This window comes from Ostrea edulis, chromosome 10 (genome assembly GCF_947568905.1).
Source record: "Ostrea edulis chromosome 10, xbOstEdul1.1, whole genome shotgun sequence".
In the NCBI taxonomy this organism is placed as follows: Eukaryota; Metazoa; Mollusca; class Bivalvia; order Ostreida; family Ostreidae; genus Ostrea; species Ostrea edulis.
In genome coordinates this window covers 7,852,591-7,874,521 of record NC_079173.1, presented here as the reverse complement: position 1 = coordinate 7,874,521, position 21,931 = coordinate 7,852,591, and the positions used below count along the sequence as shown (strand labels likewise).

At 36.2% G+C, this 21,931-nt stretch overlaps 2 protein-coding genes across 3 annotated transcripts in view; one reads left to right on the top strand and one right to left on the bottom strand.

Moving 5' to 3' along the window:
• The window catches only part of LOC125666699 (uncharacterized), a 15,622-nt gene extending 6,227 nt beyond the window's left edge, over nucleotides 1-9,395 (bottom strand). The window contains exons 1-3 of the mRNA XM_048899917.2: nucleotides 8,820-9,395; nucleotides 3,262-3,387; nucleotides 2,073-2,201 (exon numbers count right to left, since the gene is read on the bottom strand). Coding sequence (XP_048755874.2) covers nucleotides 2,073-2,201; nucleotides 3,262-3,387; nucleotides 8,820-9,303 — 739 coding nt within the window. The 5' untranslated portion in view covers nucleotides 9,304-9,395. The remainder of the gene's footprint in view (nucleotides 1-2,072; nucleotides 2,202-3,261; nucleotides 3,388-8,819) is intronic.
• Nucleotides 9,387-21,931, top strand: LOC125666701 (COMM domain-containing protein 3-like). 2 transcript variants are annotated; one of them, XM_048899918.2, is made up of 8 exons: nucleotides 9,387-9,581; nucleotides 13,692-13,803; nucleotides 14,224-14,287; nucleotides 15,265-15,299; nucleotides 16,492-16,552; nucleotides 17,014-17,070; nucleotides 18,128-18,187; nucleotides 21,669-21,931. In XM_048899918.2, exons 1-8 carry the CDS (start codon nucleotides 9,443-9,445, stop codon nucleotides 21,726-21,728), a joined length of 588 nt encoding a protein of 195 aa, XP_048755875.1. In that variant the 5' UTR covers nucleotides 9,387-9,442; the 3' UTR covers nucleotides 21,729-21,931. The 2 variants fall into 2 exon arrangements, with proteins under 2 accessions (XP_048755875.1, XP_048755876.1); XM_048899919.2 differs by lacking the exons at nucleotides 18,128-18,187; nucleotides 21,669-21,931 and adding an exon at nucleotides 18,017-18,061 and having other exon boundaries at nucleotides 9,395-9,581.

Sequence of the window (21,931 nt, the reverse complement as noted above, 5' to 3'; positions counted from 1 at the left end):
AAATTTCTCTGGTGTAGCATACCTCCTTAAGACACAACGCTGGACAAAACAGATAGAAATAGATCACCTGAGTGACTCAGATGACCTAGAAATGCATATAAGCCATATCTAGATTCATTAAGATTGAATGGGATGTCAATGATGTATCCTTGTGGTATCCTTGTGGTACCTTGTGGTTCCTTGTGATAAAAAGACGCACCCGTTCCCAGGGGATAATAAAGAATTTCAAACACTAGCACAGTATATTAAAAAATAAATGTTTGTTCGGTATATATATATATATATATATATATATATATATATATATATAAAGCACTAAATAATCACAACTGGGTACTGAAAATTTTCGCCCCAGCCCGGGGTCGAACCAGCGACGTACGGCACACAACGCCTAGCAAGATTGTCAAACCAGTGCGTAAGTCCACTCGGCCACAACGACTTCCCTATATATATATATATATATATATATATATATATATAATGCAGAAACAATGTGGAAACTTGAGGTTTCAGCAAGTTTCCGTTGCAGAAATCATATGGATTCGTGGACACCCTAAGTTTCCAGAGTGCGGAATCTTGCTGAAACTTGAAGTTTCCAAGCGGAAACTTGACAGAAACCTTATGTATACCTAAGTTTCCGCAGTGTTTCAGCCTTGCGGAAACTGCATAATACCAAGGATAACCCATGAAAGCTCGAAAGCTTATTTCCAATGGGGTCCTTTGATGCACGGATGTTTGCGCTAGGGGGTCATTTTATGTCGAAGGAAACCGGAGTACCCAGAGGAAACCCACATGTCCGAGTGGGCGACCGCCATACCACCTCACATACAACCACTGCTGATCATGGGGATCGAACTCAGGTCGCAGCAGTGAGAAGCAAGAGCGCTACTTCTGTGCTAACCTGACACCAGTAAAATTCTAAATTCTGTGACATCATAAATACAGCCATGTTAGAAGTTATATCAATAATGTAGACATTCAAAACTGGAAAAAAGGCTCATGAATAATTCTGCCTATGGATGAATTCAGATTGTGGTTATATTGAGATTTCTTGGAGATGTGTATACTCTATTCAGAAGTTCCAGCCTAAGAGAGTATGTCGGTTCTAACTGTCAAACTCTTACATATATACTTAAATTACTCTTTCAACACCTTCATTGTACTGAAATTAGAAAATTTCCTTTCACTTTAACCAGTCACAACTTGTTATTTCAAACTTGATGGAATTGAGAAAAACTTCCATATATCCAAGGATTCAAGATATTGAGGGTAAAATACTTAAAGAATAAGTGGTTGAGATTTCCGAATCACTTCGACATATCCATGGTATTCGAGATATTGAGGGTAAAATACTTAAAGAATAAGTGGTTGGGGTTTCCGAATCACTTCGACATATCCATGATATTCGAGATATCGGTGTTTGAGACACCAAAGTTCAACTGTATTACAATTCAACCCCAAATCCTGCTGGCAATGTCACAGGTTATTGAATATAAGTAAAACTTAAAGTGGAGCTGTCCTAGTGGAAGTAATCTTCCATCTGATCTTGGCCTTGGTCAAGGTCAATGACCTTGATTCAGATTTATGATACACCTACATATAGCTGTTGAATTATAGCTCTCTGGGGAAAATCTTTGGCACATCCTTAATAATATTTCATCGTGAGCTACAGTTTTGCAGCTTAACACAGAACCTCATCAAAAGCAACAGTAGTGTCAAGGATGAACTTAGTATGCTTCTTCATGGCCAAGTTATGGCCCAGACTTGAGGTGTGGCAGACAGACAGGTAGAAATAGAAATACTTAATATCATAGGATATCATTTCACACTTTGGGGGGGGGGGGGGGGGGTAATGAATGGTCATATTGATCCATTGGCTTTACAGTAAAACACGATTACAGCAAATACACTTATAATGAATTTACACTTAAAATGAAGTCATTTTAATCCCTGTAGTTTTAAAGTATGAGTTCCTGTATAAGATGAATTACATTTAAAATATCAAATCGAAATTGTTTGTCTCCAGCACTTCACTATAAGCATGTTTCACTGTATATCTATTTATAGATTACCAAGATCTTCCCTGATGCACTGTATAAGATCTGAAAACCTCTGGTCTCCTCCCAAAAGCTGTAGTAGATCCCGCACTGTCTTCTCAAGAAATAAGTCAAGCACTGCTTCACCTGGATTTTTCTCTTTTCCTATCATGACACACACAATGAAAGAATCAACATTTAATGTTCCTAACATTCATAAAATGTGTATAATTTACAATAAGTCCAGCAAACATTAAGTGATGAAATAGCTCAAAATAAATCCCTTGTCTTTATCAGACCTGGTTCTGAAAAAATACCAATTGTATGTTCCAAAGTCAGAGGCCAATGGAGTCACTTGACCTTGACACTAGTTGTGGGTCCTATCATCCTTTTTTGGTATTAGTCCCAGTTTAAAAGTCACACCATTTTTATGTTCAGGGTCAGAGATCAAGGCCACACTGGAGTCCCCTAATCTTGATACTAGTTTGTAGGCCGTGTCAATCTCTTCTCATTTCTATAGAGCCCAGGACTATATCTATGTTGAATTTTGGAATAAATTCTCCCCCCCCCCCCCCCCCCCCCCCATAGAGTTCTATGTTAAACCCCACCCCATTCGATCCCCCAAAATGCACCCTTACCTCTTTCAATCTGAAAACAAAAACATTTCTGCACAACAATAGATACATTGGCCTGTCATATCCGTGAATATCTAATACTTTCATCAATGAGTTACAGAGAACGGCTATGGACATTTTTAGGCGAAAGAATGAAGCAAAAGAAGAGCCGAGCATTTAAACAAAAACTTTGATGCATCATGGGGAGTCTTAATAAAAATTTTTACAGTTTATGGACAGGTGGATGGATGGATGACAGACAACAAGATATCAGAAAAGCTCATATGAGTTTATAGGTCAAGTGAGCTAAAAATTAATCCAAGTATCCTGTGCTTTTACTACAATGAGGGGCAACTTTCACTGAAGCATCATGGGACAATTAATCAGGGGGAACTTTCACTGAAGCATCATGGGACAATTAATCAGGGGGAACTTTCACTGAAGCATCATGGGAAAATTAATCGGAAAATGAACTTAACAGGTAAATTATATGAATGAAGAATCAGCATGATGAAAATGACAAAGAGCAGCTTTATACAATGAATAGAATCAATTCATGATCTTGTGTTGCTTCCTTTTTATATGTGGAAAAAATATTTTGATGTGTATACCTATAGTTTTAATTTTCTGTCTGTTAAAGCTTAGCTTCTGTCCCAGGGTTCTCCAAAGTTCACCTTCATTCAGTTTAGCAGCCCATTTTACAAACATGCTATCTTCCAGGTCTCTAAGTAATGTCTCTGAAATGATATTTTAAGTTTAGAAACTGAATGGCTGAATAATTTTGAGACAAAATATACAGTAAACATATCAAAATATAATGGCAAATTCAATTAATTCTCTTTCCTACTAACAGTAATATTCATTTGATTTCTGCTTTGAATTTTCTCTACAAAAAGTTCAAACATTTTACAAAAATCCCTCTTCTAAAGTTAGTGCTAAATCAAAGCATCTACATGCATATCAGCCACAGGCTGTTTGTAAACGTATATGACCTTTTAATCTGATTGTATTGATTGTACATGTGTAATTGTATATTGTTTAACGTCCCTCTCGAGAATTTTTCACTCATATGGAGATGTCACCATTGCCGGTGAAGGACTGCAAATTTTAGGCCTATGCTCTGCGTTTACGGCCTTTGAGCAGGGAGGGATCTTTATCGTGCCACACCTGCTGAGACACCGGACCTCAGTTTTTGCAGTCTCATCTGAAGGACCACCCCATTTAGTCACCCTTTACAACAAGCAAGGAGTTCTGAAGCTATTCTAACCCAGATACCCACGGGACTTCTTTTAAACTGATATTTTTTTTAGAGACAATGCCAAGTATATTGAACCAAAACATCAGTTCATTTTTAAAATACCAATTTCCTTGGGTGTAGTTTTTGAGTTTGAAAGGAAATTATCAGTATTCAAAATGGGGATAATGTTGTGAATAAGTGCTATATTTGGGTTTAATGGAGTTTAAGTAATATGCATTCTTGTCTCTGTAGTTTCAGCTTCCCCATTCACACACTCCAAGATCCACTCCATCACATGCATTTTACATTTCACTGTATGTAAGAATCTCACTACAGTAGAGTAGCTGTAACAGCTGGTAGCATCTCAGTATGAATGAAAAACTCTCAATGGGACGTAAAACAAACACACAACCAACTGTAACAGGAAGGGAGAAAATGCAACCGACCAGACCGGGATTCGAACCTGGGCCCCCTGAATCTCTAGTCAGGTGCTCTACTAACTGAGATAACTGACCACCAGGGATTGAACCCAGTACCCTACATTCCATCCTCCATAAATGTCTACACTCTCAACCACACACAATCCAGATTTTTAGCCCCTGGCAAGACTTTCACCTACAAGTCCAGGGGTGGTCAACGCCACCTACTGTAACTGCTGGGAGAAAATGCAATGGACCAGACTAGGATTTGAACCAAGCTCCCCTGAATCTCTAGTCAGGTGCTCTACCAACTGAGCTAACTGGCCACTGGTGTCAATATCAAACCTGGCAGACCGCTACATTCCTCCCTCCTTAAATATCTCCACACTTGAAAACATTGACCCAGGATCTTAATCCCCTGGCAGGTATTCTCACCTGTCAGTTCTAGGGGCTGGTTTACGACACCAAATGTAACAACAGGAAGGGAGAAAATGCAATGGACAGACCAGGATTTGAACTCAGCCCCCCTGAATCTCTAGTCAGATGCTCTACTAATTGAGCTAACTGGCCATGAATTGAACCCAGCTGACCGCTACACAACCAATGTATGTAAGAGTTCAACAAAGCGAAACAGCAATTGGGTAACTTTGAGATTGTGTATATTGTATATGTATGGCTGCCACTCAATCATTCATGGATATCTCTTATATTTAAAAGTTGGTTGTACTGCATGAAAACCTAGTAAATGGAGGCCACATGCTGTAATGTGATCTTGACTTTTCAATATGAGATTGACTTTCCAATATAACTCATATGGGAAAACTATAGATTCAATAGGTTTACATGCCTGAGAATAATGTAATAACGTACATGTTACTGGTAATGTTAACAATTAATGTAATGAACACAGTGGGATTCAAATCCAGGTCCCTTGGATCTCTAGTTCTACCAATTGAGCTCTCTGGTCAATGGTACACGTGTAAATTGAACCTGTCTGACCATTATTTTCCTCCCTCTTTAAATATCTTCCCACCTAGTGATTTTTAATATATTCGATCAGTGCATACTATCTATTCAAGATATATTACTGGATTCAGGTACTCTTCACACAATTGCTCTGAAAAAATATAGTTCCATTCATGATCAGCAGATACAGGATTACAACAAATGTATAGAATATCGATGTGTATGTAATACGTGGGAGAAAACAAAATTAAAGTCAAATGTTTTTAAGAAAAATCACTTTTCCCCCAGAAATGTATATAAGAAGTGTTCATATTCCTACGCTAGCTGCCTCCTCGGTGTATTGCACGAAAATATATAGGTCATTCTTCGATTGAAAATCTTTTCACGATTGATTATACTATTGCAACAATTATATTACTTTGATGAATAATGTTCGTTAATTATCATACAATTTCTTCTGAGAGAGACTGTTAATCAGTAATTTATGTGGGGTTTTCCCGTTGTTTAATGAAGGAATGCGTATACAACACCACAATTAAAAGGTGAAGGTCACCAGTCTGAAGATATTTGCAATGTATTCAGTGTGGCATATGCATGACTATTTATTTTTTAAGGGTTTCTTTGCTGTTATACCATACACAAAATTTGGAGAAAGTGTAGATTACAATTCAATCCTTCTTGTTTTTGTCATTCTAAAGTTCACATTAATTTGTTACATGGTAAAAATTAGAGTACAATTTTATTCCGAGAGATTTCAATTTTTTCATGTCTTTGCTTTGAATTTCCATACAGATATAAAAGGAAAAATTTGGGAAGAATGATGAAATAAGACTGGTTTGATAGGGAAATTTTGTGATAAAAATTATCATTTTTAGCAAAAATTAAGCCTGGCAAAGTATATGCCCCAATAAGCTGAATGAATAGGTATACGCATTCTCATGTAGTATTTTTAAAGCTATATATATACTTTTCTGCTGTATTTTAATAAATTTGCTAATCCCCAACTTCCTTGATTTCCTTCTTTATCATTCGACAAAAAAGCATAAATATCTTTGTACCGTATTTGTGCCATCTATCCATTTTTTCATATGTCTTGCAAGCACCGGTGTATGCACTGTTTGCTATTGACAAAAGACTGGTGACGGTATTTGCTACGGACATGAAGAACTATACACCAGTTTCATAACAAGTGCAGTCTTTTCTTAGAGATCAGCTGAGCATAGTGAAAATTCAAGTAAATTAAAAGTCGAATATCTTGGATATGGGGTAACCCATATCTATTCTTGTTTAAAGCCCATTTTGGGTCCGAATTTCAGCCCTTTCCCCTCCTAAAAATTGCCAATTTTTTCCCAATTTTAGCTTGCATTTTTCCCAATAATAAAATTATGAAAGGAAAACGTATTTGAAAAAAATTAACATTTGATGTGAATTATATATAAAAGACTTCACAAAGAGTTATGGGAATGATGATTTGGATAGAATAGTTGAAAATTTTAGACGGTTGAAGAAAATTAGATGTGTAAAATAAAGATAATATAATGTTTGATATGATTTTAAAACTTATTTAATATGATAAAATTGATTTTTCCCAATTTGACTGAAATGTCGACATTTTTTTCCAATTCGAAAGCCATAGGACCCTTGTAAAATAAATGTAGAAAAATCATTGCCACCATAAAGACATTAACCCTAGATCTTCATTCCATAGTAGGCATTTTCACCTGTCAATTCCAAAGACTGGTCTATAGCATGTACCACATGTAACATTTTGGAAAGGGTAAAATGTAACAGCTAGACCAGAATCGTGGTCATCTGAACATTACACACATTATGATGACTTTTAAGGGCCAGATCGAAAGATAGATGTTGGATAAAAATCTATATTTAAATAGTTAGGGGGGAGTAAAAACTCCCTATGTTTCTCTCATCCAACATCAATTACACTTTAATGGAAAAAAGATAAGTGATCAACTGTTAAAAACTACATAACAATATTACATTTTTATGAACGCTTAATAGTTTTTTAATCGACACTTTCATTTGTGAATAAACAATAGAAAAAGCATACAGAGTGTTATTCATACTCGTATCTTTTTAATTGTTAATCAGTCAGTTTCAACATTCACCATAATATTATTTAGTTTTAAGAGGGGGGGGGGGTGTCTTGGTGAAAACCATGCTACATTATAAATACACAATGATGACCTTTAGTAAGAGAGAAATGTAGGGCCGAAACAATTCACCGAAATATCGATACCGTTCAATATAAATCCTCGATTCAATATTAGATTCATCTGCCTCGATTTTCGGTTTGATACACTTATTACAAACCCAGGTTCAGTAAAATACATCAGGTTTGGCCTGTAATGATTATTTTTACCTGCATGAGGGACAAAATAGCGTCAAATAACGTTCAGACTGTTGTTTGCCTTGAGTCTGATGAAAATAATAATGAAATTTATTGATTTAAACTACAGAACACAATTTGGAAACATTATGAGTGTGAATCTTGGTAATTAAATTTTTCTTCAATGTTATTATTGGTTTCTTCTGTAAACTGTATCGCAATGAAAGTATTGAATTTCGGCATAAGTATTGCAGCAGTATGTATCGCATCATGAAGGGGGCATATCGTTTCAGCCCTAGAGAAATGTGGCAATGAAGCTGTCAGTTACAGGCCCTAGAGAAATGTGGCAATGAAGCTGTCAGTTACAATAGGGGATTTTCGAGTTCTTCCGTTCCGTGCATATTTTGTGTTTTAGAATCTACCGGGGTAGTAGCGTATCATATATATTCCCTGAGAATTTTTTTCCCAAATTCTGATTACTTGAATCGTAGGGAGAACACATTATGGATTCACTTCATAAATTGCATTCATATTATTCACTTCTGCAGCCATAAAAAGTCGGAAAGGGGGGGGGGGGGGTTGGGGGTTGGTGATTGTGTCACGAAATATATCTTTATTTGTATATATGAATAATAGAAAGTTATGGTTGTTAAAATGGGGACCATTTCCTCCCCCTCCATCATTCTACGTGCATGCAATTCGGTCATTCAATCAGTTTTCTTTACCGATCGGCGATTGATTTTCAAGAGCTTGAGATCAATTTTTTTTATGTATCTATACCAACATTTTTGGAAAGGATTTCCAAATTTATACCAATCGCAAGCTTACATAGCCTTTGTATGTTATTTTTACGGTAAAAGGAACAAGAAACACTTATCTGTAACAAAAATTTCTTCAGTTTGATTATTACTTGCATAGAATCAACGTCCATTTTAATAGGTTGTGTATACACTTACACAAGACTTAGTGTATTTACGTTAACTACAATAAACCGGATATGACCATGCCTAAAAAAGTATGACGTAATAGTGACTAAATGCAGAATAAACATGGACATAGAAGAACTCGAAAATCCCCTATTGCAGGTGGCTTGTCTGATAACGTCAGTTGGTAGACCAATACTCAGCCAGACTGATCTGTTAGATATTCTCCCTTCTAAGATTAACTCCACAGTGACTGTGTATACATACATGTAGATACCTTTTGTTAATCGGGCGTTTTCACCGACAGGTTGAGCTGAATTGCCAACACTACTAGTAGGCTGTGAGGATGTATAGGATACGTTAGCCACTTCTGGAGCACAACCTCTTCTTGACTGAGACACTTGGTCTCCTGTGGATACAGAGGGAGGCCCTGTGCTTGATGTTGTGACAATGTTAGTTGTTCTCGGTCTCGGGAGAGAATCCTCAGGAATGTTACCGATTTTCATTATTTCTTGTGCTACATGTCTGTAACCATGTTCAGATAGGGCAATAAGAAAACTGTGAAAACAATTAATGTCTCTCCTTCTTAAGGCGTCATACAATCTGTCAATAGCTGTCATCTTACTGGTATTGTAAGCCGCTTTTATACTCTCAACATCGTTATCATTCAGTCCTTGTATGTACGGTATCAATTCAATAGGATCTATGATGTATTTACGTAATAATGGCCATATTTCCCTTAGCAATTGGAAGTGATCCATATTTTTGTCCACAGTTTTTCAGAAGCTGTCTGTAAAAATTCCTATGGTATGTTCGTACTTTCGGTTTCAGCCATCGGAACTCTCCTGTGTTCGAAGGGGTGTTTAGTATATACAAGGGGTGGGTTAAACGACCAGAAAGATGGAGTTGCCACCGTCGACCCTGGATGCATTAACTTTAGTTGGAGACTCTGTTCACATTCCAGACGCACAGTTTCCTCATTTTCTGGAGGTAGCATTTAGGGGAGTCCTTAATTCCAGCGAGAGAAATGCCATTGAGGGTACACGTTGTTGAACTTTTGATTTTATAATGTCATCATATACAGATATATATACATCACATGACCTACTGCACATTTATTTATTCCTTATTTCTTTTTTCCTTCTTTCATTTAGTCTCCTACCGGCGGAATCAAATGAGACTTTAGGTTTGCACCCCGTCTGTCTGTCTCTTAGACAATCCGGCAAATCAGTTTTCTGCTAGTATAACATGAAATGTTGACCTAGTACCAATGCACCGTCCCGTGGTATCTTTTGCATTACAGTGGAGTATTAATCATGTGTACTTATACTACCTTTACTATTGTTACATGTAGTGTTGTTATGTACATGTATATATTTTTTATTTTATTTTTTTCTGTGTGTATTTCTGACTGTTTTGTATTAGGATACACGGTGGTACTTTGTAAAACTTATATGGTACCAATTTTGATGCACCAGATGCGCATTTCGACAAATAATGTCTCTTCAGTGATGCTCAACCGAAATGTTTGAAATCCGAAATAACTATGATGTTTTAGATCTAAATATAGCCAAAAACAGTGTGCCAAACAAGTGGAGCCAAATTCGTCCAAGGATAAGAGCTATGCAATACAAATAAGTATTATCATGTTCAAAATGCCTCATGTATGAACATTAGGGATCGAAATTAACTTTTTTCACTACTAGCAAATTTTAGCTTGTGGATTATTTTCCAACTAGCAAAATTGAACTTTTACTAGCATTTTTCAATCGATTGCTGTTTTACAGGAATTTAAGAAAACAAGCATGTATCTATATCAAAATATAGGGAAAATCTTTTGAAATCTTCGTTAAAGTGCAATAATAAAAATAATATTGAGAATTCTTTCATTTAAATTTTAATGAATTATCAGACAACATACATGTATCATTGGTGCATGATGAGGGTCATAGGGTACACGTGTGCGGCAAACTCGCTGTCCAGAGATCTACCACCTATTTACAACACCATGTGGTTTGAAATCTTGAAGACTGTTTGCGTCAATTCAAACTATATATTCAAAACTTTCGGAAATTTCATCTAAAAAATTCTAGTTGAAAAAAACCCACGAACTCTATTAAGTGTTTGACAATAGACTACAGAAGGACACTGCGTGAAGCGTAACACTAACACTTTCATGTGTTGTTTCATGTAAACACGGACGAGATCAACATGCTTACTATTTAAATCAGACATCTCTGAGACACCCAAAGTGTGCATGAAGAAGACCATCTTCGACATCACTGACTGAGATTACCTTGGCATTAGTTATTTATTCGATCAACGTTTACTTTTTCAATACTTGTATTATTCATTCTGTAAAGCATTTCTGTGCACAAGACAAAATTATTGTAAACTTCAAAGTACAGCCAATAAACCAAAGAAATCTGGAATAAAGATCGGGGTTTTTTCACTCGCAAAAAGCTGCGATCACTTGTAATTTTTCACTCGCTATGTCAATTTTTAACTCGCATTTAGCGAGTATTTCCCCTTAATTTCGTTGCCTGAACATTGCTCATACTAATAGTGCATATTTTGCTCTTGTTTCGTTCTTTTCTTTTTATCATCATTATTTTTTTAATAAACATTGCCCATTGAAATGTTAACAATCATGTATGCTGTGTAACAGGAAGGGAGAAAATGCAACGGACCAGACCGGGATTCGAACCCAGGTCCCCTGAATCTCTAGTCAGGTACTCTACCAACTGAGTTATCAGGCCACCGGCGATCAAACCTGGCTGACTGCTACAGCTGTATGCCCGAGAGGGCCCTAATTTGGAAATAATTCATATTCTATTCTATATTTATTCATTTGGTACAATTGCTTTACCATGACAAGTTACAGATCAAGTTCAAATTTTGTTCCAGGCCGTTTAGGCCCATTTTTGCGGAGATACAGTCCTTGGACTTAGAAAATTAATGCAAATACTCAGTTTTTTGGTTGTACTTTATTAGCTCACCTGAACCAAAGGTTCAAGTGAGCTATTCTGATCACATTTTGTCCGCCGTCCGTCTGTCTGTCTGTCCGTCTGTCTGTCTGTCCGTCTGTCTGTAAACTTTTCACATTTTCGACTTCTTCTCCAGAACCACTGGGCCAATTTCAACCTAACTTGGCCAAAAGCATCCTTGGGTGAAGGGCTTTCAAGTTTGTTCAAATGAAGGGCCATGTCCCTTTCAAAGGGGAGATAATCACAAAAATGCAAAAATAGGGTTGGGTCATTTAAAAATCTTCTTCTCAAGAACCACTGGGCCAGAAGAGCTGAAATTTACCTGAAAGCTTCCTGACATATTGCAGATTCAAGTTTGTTCAAATCATGGCCCCCGGTGGTAGGATGGGGCCACAAGGGGGGATCAAAATTTTACATACAAATATATAGGGAAAAACTTTAAAAATCTTCTTCTCAAGAACCACTAAGCCAGAAAAGCTGAGATTTACATGAAAGCTTCCTGACATAATGCAGATTCAAGTTTGTTCAAATCATGGGCCCCTGGGGTTGGATGGGGCCACAATAGGGGATCAAAGTTTTACATACAAATATATAGGGAAAATCTTTAAAAATCTTCTTCTCAAGAACCACTGAGCCAGAAAAGCTGATTTTTACATGAAAACTTTCTGACCTAGTGCAGATTCAAGTTTGTTCAAATCATGGCCCCCGGGGATAAGATGGGGCCCCAAGGGGGGGATCAAAGTTTTGCACACAAATATATAGGGAAAAACTTTAAAAATCTTCTTCTCAAGAACCACTACGCCAGAAAAGCTGGGATTTACATGAAAGCTTCCTGACATAATGCAGATTCAAGTTTGTTCAAATCATGGGCCCCTGGGGTTGGATGGGGCCACAATAGGGGATCAAAGTTTTACATACAAATATATAGGAAAAATTTTCTCAAGAACCACTAAGCCAGAAAAGCTGATTTTTACATGAAAACTTTCTGACATAGTGCAGATTCAAGTTTGTTCAAATCATGACCCCCGGGGATAAGATGGGGCCCCAAGGGGGGGGGGATCAAAGTTTTACATACAAATATATAGGGAAAAACTTTAAAAATCTTCTTCTCAAGAACCACTAAGCCAGAAAAGCTGATTTTTACATGAAAACTTTCTGACATAGTGCAGATTCAAGTTTGTTCAAATCATGGCCCCCGGGGATAAGATGGGGCCCCAATGGGGGGGGGGATCAAAGTTTTGCACACAAATATATAGGGAAAAACTTTAAAAATCTTCTTCTCAAGAACCACTAAGCCAGAAAAGCTGAGATTTACATGAAAGCTTCCTGACATAATGCAGATTCAAGTTTGTTCAAATCATGGGCTCCAGGGGTTGGATGGGGCCACAATAGGGGATCAAAGTTTTACATACAAATATATAGGAAAAATCTTCTTCTCAAGAACCACTGAGCCAGAAAAGCTGATTTTTACATGAAAACTTTCTGACCTAGTGCAGATTCAAGTTTCTTCAAATCATGGGCTCCAGGGGTAGGATGGGGCCACAAGGGGGATCAAAGTTTTACATACAAATATATAGTTAAAATCTTTTTCTCAATAACCACTGAGTCAGAAAAGCTTATATTTACAAGAAAACTTTCTGACATAGTGCAGATTCAAGTTTGTTCAAATCATGGTCCCCGGGGGGTAGGATGGGGCCACAAGTGGGGGGGGGGTCAAAGTTTTACATACAAATATAGAAAAAAAGCTTTAAAAGAACCATTGGGCCAAAGAAGTTGACATTTACATGAAAGCTTTCTGACATAGTGTAGATTCAAGTTTGCAAAGGGTAGTTTGGGCCATAATAGGGACCAAGGTTTTACATGCAAATATATATGGAAAGTCTTCAGATATGGGCCAAGGTGACTCAGGTGAGCGATGTGGCCCATGGGCCTCTTGTTATTTATTATTATTTTGTAATGCTCGCAGATTATTCGTTTTAATAATCTATATTATTTTGTAGATGTATTGCATGTCGAGGTACAGATCGAATTCGATTTTGTTTTTTCATGATGAATTTTGAGGAATCTTGAAGAAAATACCATTCAATCTGACTTGGGATAGGTAGGGGATGTGTATTGTTAGGCGATACTTACAGAATGCTTGTTTTATTTCATGTACGCAGACTTGAAAGGAATACCCAGTAAAGATTCTGCTGCAGTTAAAGAAGCTTATTCAGGTTTTATTTCCATGGTTATAGAGGCCGCCAAACAGGACAAAGATATAGAATCACTGAGGTAAAGATGATCTGAAGTCAGTTCAATCAGATAAGTTAACAATAGAAATGCTGGTTTATCATTTTCACAAGGGTTTCTGCACATGGCAAATAATAAAAGGGGGGGGGGGTCAGATAACTCTACAAATTAACATTACCAAGAAAGGATTAACACCAGACCAGTTTCTGCTCCTGTGCCTGGGCCCCTGATATTCGGTTCTGGCCGAGGTTCAGGCAGCCTTAGAACAGCAAATTTCAGCATATGCAGGACACACCTAGCTTGTTCATTCTGACAAACTGAAATATATTTAGAGCAATACGGACATAATTCTCTAATTAAAGAACAGCTCTGTTTCTCATTAAGCATTGACTGCATTTTACAGAATCGTTTTTCTGACATGATAAAATTTTGTGAGAACATTTTCTTGTTGGCTTTTTCTAGCTCCCTCTTGGAGGACTGTAAATTTCCTCCGGAGAGAATAAAAGCAGTGGTAACAGGGTATCAGGTACGTAAAGGTCAATCTGATTAAAATCACAAGGTGTAGCAACAACATGAAAATAAAGGAGCAGATCGAGAAGCTGATTTTAATCAGATTGCATAATGGCATTATTGGCAATGGTCGTTCATTTTTTAGCATTTTAAGTTACTGATAAACTCAACAACTGTAAATAATCATTATAATGATTATCATAAACTAAACTTTTAGAAAATTCACCCCTTCTCAAAGATACGTACAACCACTGGTGACAGATACTTTATAATGAAAGGCTGTGTGAGAATTAATAACTATACATTGTATATGTGTTGTTTTTTCCTACTTGTATATGTTCAAGATGGTGTCAGATCTAGGACATAATGAAATCAAATTTCAATATAAATTATTTCTTATTCTGATCCAAGTCATCAATTCTATAAAAACAAAGCCTAGTGAAATAGGTGTAGAGATTTGGCCTATCTGGACTGTGTACTGGATATCAGCCTGGGTAATTCAGTGGTTGGAGCACCTGCTAGTAATGCAGTGGTCCTGGGTTCAATTCCTAGTCCAGCCCAAAATTTTCTCCTTTTCTGTGAAAGTCCTGTCAGGGACAAAGGAATCCAGTTTGTGTGTCTTCGAGAGTGAATACAATCTATTGAGGGAGGATTGTAGTGGTTTGAGCAATGTAAACTGTGGATTTCAATCTGGGTAGCTCAGTGGTTGGAGCATCTGACTTGTAATGCAGGCGTCCTGGGTTCAATTCCTAGTCCAGTCCTAAATTATTTCATTTCCTGTTCTTTTTTGTTACATATATGATGATATTCTTTATTTCTACTTTAGATCAAAGTAATTCAATATTGTATAACAAGGGATAATGAAACAAAGTCTTAATGTTATTTATTTTTTTATTCTCATGAAAATAATTTTGTTGTATTACTACAAGAGAGCAATAATTAAATATAATGGTGTTGGTCATATTTGCTTCTGATCAGAGCTATTTTTTGTAGAAAAACAAGGCAGCTCTTCAAATCCTTCTCAGCAGGTACAGTATATCTACAATCATTGTGCGTAGCTCCAATCAGACCACAACATCAAGATTTGGGTTCGAAATTGGCCAAATCACTTATAAATAGTTGACGTTTTATGTTTGTCGTTCCTTGTACAGTTGAATACTTTATCTGTCAAAATGAACTTGGTCAATTCTTACCAAGTCTGGTACATGTATGTAGCATATATGTATATGAGGTAAGGAGGGGGGATAAAAATTGTTGTTGTCCCATTCCTCCTACTGGTTGATTAGCATGACCCAAACTTCAAAAATATCACACTAAATTTAGGCCAAGTAAAATTAATTAGTAGATTATCATTCCCACCCGCCCCTCGAAAATCGCCCCCGCCCCGATTGTTTTTATTTTTCAAAATTACGATTTCCAGATATTTTTATGTCCGGTCCGGTATCGTAAACGTACTTTGTTTCACTTTGCCTTTTAGAAACCCAAATACACATGTAATTATGATTTATAAAGCCTTTTCTCAATGAGAGAAGGCATTTTCGAGGTCAAGAATACCATGGCGAAAAATAAAAAATAAAATCTTCCCACCCGCCCCATTTTTTTGTGAAGTTTGAATGATAATCTACTAATTAATTTTACTTGGCCTTAGAAATAATTAATATTCCTCTGGACAGCTGGCAGACAAAGGGTTCTGGTAATAAAGCATGTTTTTATTCTTGTCTGTGGGTCATGTAATGCAAACACTTTATTTCTTGAAAAACCTTTCCCGTGGGGATCCAGGTTAGAATAGCTCCTCAGTACCCCTTGCTTGTTGTAAGAGGCGACTAAATGGGGTGAACCTTCGGATGAGACCGCATATACCGAGATCTCATGTCACTGCAGGTACGGCACAATAAAGATCCCTTCCTGTTAAAACGCCGTAAGGCCGAGCATAGGAATAAATTTTGCAGCCTTCACCGGCAATAGTGACGTCTCCATATGAGTGTATCGGTATACAATCAATCTTGAAAACCTCTGGTCTTTACTCCTGAACATATTAAAGAGTCAAGTGTTGATACACCTCATTAGATAAATGTTTTTCATTTGAATTGTTGGATTAACCACTTTCCATGTTGTCCCTGTTAGGCCAAAAAAAATTAATAAATAGAAACTATTGATTAATTTTTAATGGCCTTAGTTATGATGATACACTTTCTTAGATGACTACTTTTCAAATTTCAGTGTTGGCACAACGCCTGCCCATATTGTGGACGTGGACTGGAGGTTAGACTACTATGTTAAGGTAGGCTTCTCGTGGCATAAACAATCTGCTGGAAAATATATACTATTTGCTATGCCAGAAATGAGAGCAGACGTAGGTATCTAAACAGTTGATATTAACTGGATTGAGTTTAGAGTGTAGCCCATTGGATTGGATGTATTTTATTTTTAATTTATAAGACATATTTATACATTGATACATAGTGATACACACATAATTTTATTTAAATAACATGCTTGTCAAGTTGAATATGATTTAGAGACTGAAGCACATATTTGTATAAAATTTTGTCAAAATCTATGCCAATCAATTTCCACATTATTTCGATGCTTGCAGAAAAATGTGAGAGAGGCTCCCGATATTGGAAATTTCTGTTTTATGATATATAGGTGAACAAGTCACATTTCAAACCATTTAAAATAAACAAAGTGAAAGAATTCTACAATGGTTCCTAAATCCTGAAACTTTTTATTTCTGTTCAGAACAACCATCTGGAGAGAGTGAACGAGGCAGTGTATTTGATCAACCTTAAAACTGAGGTAAGTTATAAAAATCAGAGCATCCCTCAGCACTCGGGGATTAAGATGTACATTATAGATAGTTATAGTGAATTTATAAAAGTCAGAGAATCTCACTGAGGCCCCGATACAGTACAACACAGTTAATAATGAAGTTATAAAAGCCTGAGCATCTCACTGAGGCCCAGATACAGTACAACACAGTTATAGTGAAGTTATAAGTCAGAACATCCCACTGAGGCCCCGATACAGCACAACACAGTTATAGTGAAGTTATAAAGTCCAAGCATCTCACTGAGGCCCCGATACAGTACAACACAGTTATAGTGAAGTTATAAAGTCCAAGCATCTCACTGAGGCCCAGATACAGTACAACACAGTTATAGTGAAGTTATAAGTCAGAGCATCCCATTGAGGCCCCGATACAGCACAACACAGTTATAGTGAAGTTATAAAGTCCGAGCATCTCACTGAGGCCCCGATACAGTACAACACAGTTATAGTGAAGTTATAAAGTCCGAGCATCTCACTGAGGCCCAGATACAATACAACACAGTTACAGTGAAGTTATAAGTCAGAGCATCTGACTGAGGCCCTGATGCAGTACAACACAGTTATAATGAAGTTATAAAGTCAGAGAATCTCACTGAGGCCCCGATACAGTACAACACAGTTATAGTGAAGTCATAAAAGTCGGAGCATCTTATTGAGGCCCCGATACAGTACAACACAGTTATAGTGAATTTATTAAAGTTGAAACATCCCACTGAGGGATTAAGGTGTGTAGGACAAACTCTAAATGCCTAGAATAAACCATTATATAATATAGGTAAGCCTTATTTATCATACTTATTCATGAAAAAAAAAATAAACCAGAAAATGTATTTTTCAACAATACCACACAGTAGGCTGTGAACTTATATATTCACCTGGATCTAATGAAATTGAACCTTATGTTTCTTCATAGTTGCAAATGACAAGCGACGAATTTCAGTAAACATTAAGCAGAAACTGTAAGTAAAGCTTATTCTTTCCTGTTATTTGTTCTCATGAAGCATTCATTGTTTTTGAACTTCAGGTTCCAGGGAAAACAGAACTTCAAGAAGTTCAATTTTCTTGTTCCCAGGAGCAGCTTCAGGTAGGCTCAAATGAAATCAGCATTTCCTCAGGTCAAATTGTAGGTCATGGGCTATATGTACATTTGAACTTTGGTATCTCGAACACAGATATCTCGAATACCATGGAAATGTCGAAGTGATTCGGAATTCCAAACCACCTACTCTTTTAGTATTTTACCCTTGATATCGTGAGTCCTTGGATATCACAAAGTATTTTCTTGGTCCCATCGAATTCGAGATAATGAGGTTTCACTGTATTTGGATTAATTGTGAATTAGCACAGTCATAATACATGTACAGTATATCAATACTGAAATATGAACATTCTGACATCATAAATTAATCTAAGAAATGTATAGGCTAGTGTTCTCTATAAATGATTTTCAGAAGGATAGAATGGAGATTTGAACTTTATTTTATATTCAGATGACATGTGCATGCTTATAGCCAGGAACATGTTACACTGGTTGCCACTAAATGTATTCAGGGCTGCGACAGAAATCAGAGGAAAACTGGTCAAAAAGGAAGAAAAACACCTCACCCTACTTTGAAAAACATTATTTTTCGTCACTTTAGATCAAATCCAGAGTGTTTCAGTTTTTATATGCCTGTCTTTATACAGGACGTATCATGGTACAGCGATGTCTGTATGTCCATTCATTCGGGGTTTTCTGTTTCTAATTTCATTTCTCTGTCACATATCAAGCTGAAACTTGCTATGTAGCTTCTGTGTGGATCATTCTAGATCATATTGCAATTCTGATCCATTTTGATCTCTCTTGCAGGAGTTGTGCCCCTTTATTTGAAAATTATTGTTTTATGGAGGGTACATAATTTGTCTGGCCAACTCCTCCCACAATTTTCGAGTGAGGACCATCTTGTTTTACAGCGTGTTTGTATGGATACTGAAGATGTGCATGCAGCAAGGATTTTAATTTTCTTCAACTTTTAAGAAAATTACAGATTGTTGAACTTTGTCTATTTTTCGGAAATATATTAGATAAAGGACATGGTTTGTCCCTTATAATTCCTCTCAAAGTTTAGAAGCTAGGGTATTGTAAACGGCCTAATTGAAGACCTACAGGTAATTGAAGACCTATGGAAGACTTACAAAAATATAGGCTATTTACATCAAAACTGATATGATTTTCTCATTAAGCATGTCTCAAATATCTAATATAAACAAAAAAGTTTGATAAAAATAAGTATTAAAGTGTATTTTCAAAGCTGGTTAGGAGCAACTAGTTTTCTCTCTTGGCGACCTAGCACAAGAACGATAACTCGTATAAATGTCACACTTGCAAATCAGCTGTTCAATTAATAATCATTTCTTGTATATTTTCTTTGTTAAAAGATCAGAAAAATGTTTCAAAACTGTATATTAAAAAGTAAAAGAAATGATTAACAATTGAACAGCTGATTTGTAGATACTGTATATATTTACGCGAGTTATCGCTCTTGCACTAGGTCGTCTAATAGAAAAAAATTCTTCCCCATACCGAGCTTTATAAATACACTTTAAAATTTATTTTTATCAAAATTGTTTGTGTTTATTTCATATTTGAGACATTCTTAATCAGAAAATCTTATTAGTTTTGATGTATGTAGCCCACATTTTTGTAGGACTTCTGTAAGTCTTCCGTAGGTCTTCAATTATCCGTAGGTCTTCAATTAGGTATGCCCTTTGTATGTTGAAGATGTGCATAGTGCAAGGATTTTGATTCTCAACACTTTTTGATTTTCTTTGACGTTTTGAATATTGAGAGGTTGTTGAACTTGGTCAAATTTTGGGAAATATTTTAAACACAGCACTTTTGATTTGTCTATCTGCCTCCTGTCACAGTTTTAAGCTACATTGTAAGAATTATGCAAAGAAATTATGTTACAGTCTGATACTACCTGAAGCAAATTTTTACAAATTATGACTTAAGAAAAACACCCTATGTATGCATTTTCATGGGCGTATTATGTACCGTTTGCAGTAGTCTTGTTTGAAAATCAAAAAGGTGAAATATTATATTGAATAAACAAATTAATTTAGGATCTCAAAATTCAGTAGAAATAAATTACCAAGATTTTTTTCCGATGTGATTAATAAATTTACAAACTTTTCATAATTTCATATTGATTTCATTTTTTCTTCCTATGGAATTTTATAATTTTTGTTTTCATATACCAAACATTAAGAAGCCTGGTCTGAAGGTTATAAAACCTAACATTAAGAATCCTGGTCTGAAGGTCATAAACCTAACATTAAGAAGCCTGATCTGAAGGTCATAAACCTAACATTAAGAAGCCTGATCTGAAGGTTATAAAACCTAACATTAAGAAGCCTGATCTGAAGGTCATAAACCTAACATTAAGAAGCCTGATCTGAAGGTTATAAAACCTAACATTAAGAAGCCTGCTCTGAAGGTTATAAAACTTTTTTGAGCACATTTTCATACTCAAACTCGTGTTCTAAATCATACTCAAACTCAAAAGTGAAGGTTTTCAAACTTTTATTAGATTACTCTCATACTCAAATGGAGTACATGCTCAAGAGTTTTCAAGTATGCTTGGAGCTTGCTTAGAGTTGTACTCTAAACAAATATGGCTGAGTTTGAGTATGAGTACAGTAAAAGTTTTATAGCCTCCAGACTTGGTCTCGTGAGTAAGAATATCGCATGTACAGTATGTCACATACTTGTTTCATACTTCAGTATTTGATATTTCCATCACTTGTACGAGTCAGCGTATACAATCAAACCTCTTTATCTAGAACACGATGTTGCTGAGAAAAAACTTTGAGATATCTCCAAAAGTTTGAGATAATGAGGTTGAAATTCATATAGAAAATGTAGCTGGGACTCCCAACTCACATATCCATGAAATTCGATATATCAATGTTTGAGATTCAAACATTGATACATGGATATGTCCAAGTGAGTTTGAAGTCTCAGCCACATTTTTATGTTCTACTGTATTGTGTATGAAATAAATAAAGTATGATATCATACAAGTCTGTGTATGTATACAAAATGTAGGGTATGGTATACAAGTCTGTATTTGTAAACAATGTACATAACAAAGTATGATATTGTACAAGATGTACATAATATACACAACAAAGTGAGAAATATCATACAAGACAATGTGTGTGTGTGTGTGTGTGTGTGTGTGTGCACAAGAAGGTGTGACATCATAACAAGGCGGTGTATGTGTGTACACAACAAGGTATGACATCATACAAAGCAGTGTATGTGTGTACACAACAAGGTATGACATCATCAAAGTTTGTGTATATGTGTACACAACGAGGTGTGACATCATACAAGTCAACGACACAAAAAGATATGGTATGATCAGTGTTTGTGTACAAAATGTACATCACATGTATCAAGGTGTGATATTGTATAAGTTGTCATATTTTTATTAACAATAAAAACAAAACTGCAGAAAAAAGGATTTATTTACACAGTAACAATGATTTGTACAGTAATAAAATATTTCTTCTTTCAGGATTTGGTGGGAAAATTGAAAGATGCTTGTAAGTGTTTAGAGCGAGTCGGTCAGCCTTGACTTGTGGATGAAGGTCGTATGAGAAAATCTGTTATGATTGACCGTTTGATGGGCACAGAAGTCGAAGCAGAGGATTGAATAAAGCCAAAGAAATAGAACCATAACAAAGCAATGCCTAATGTATTGTACAGCTGTGTGCATAAAATACTCCAGCTTGTATCAAATTTACAACATACTACTATTAAAAATTTATATATACAGTG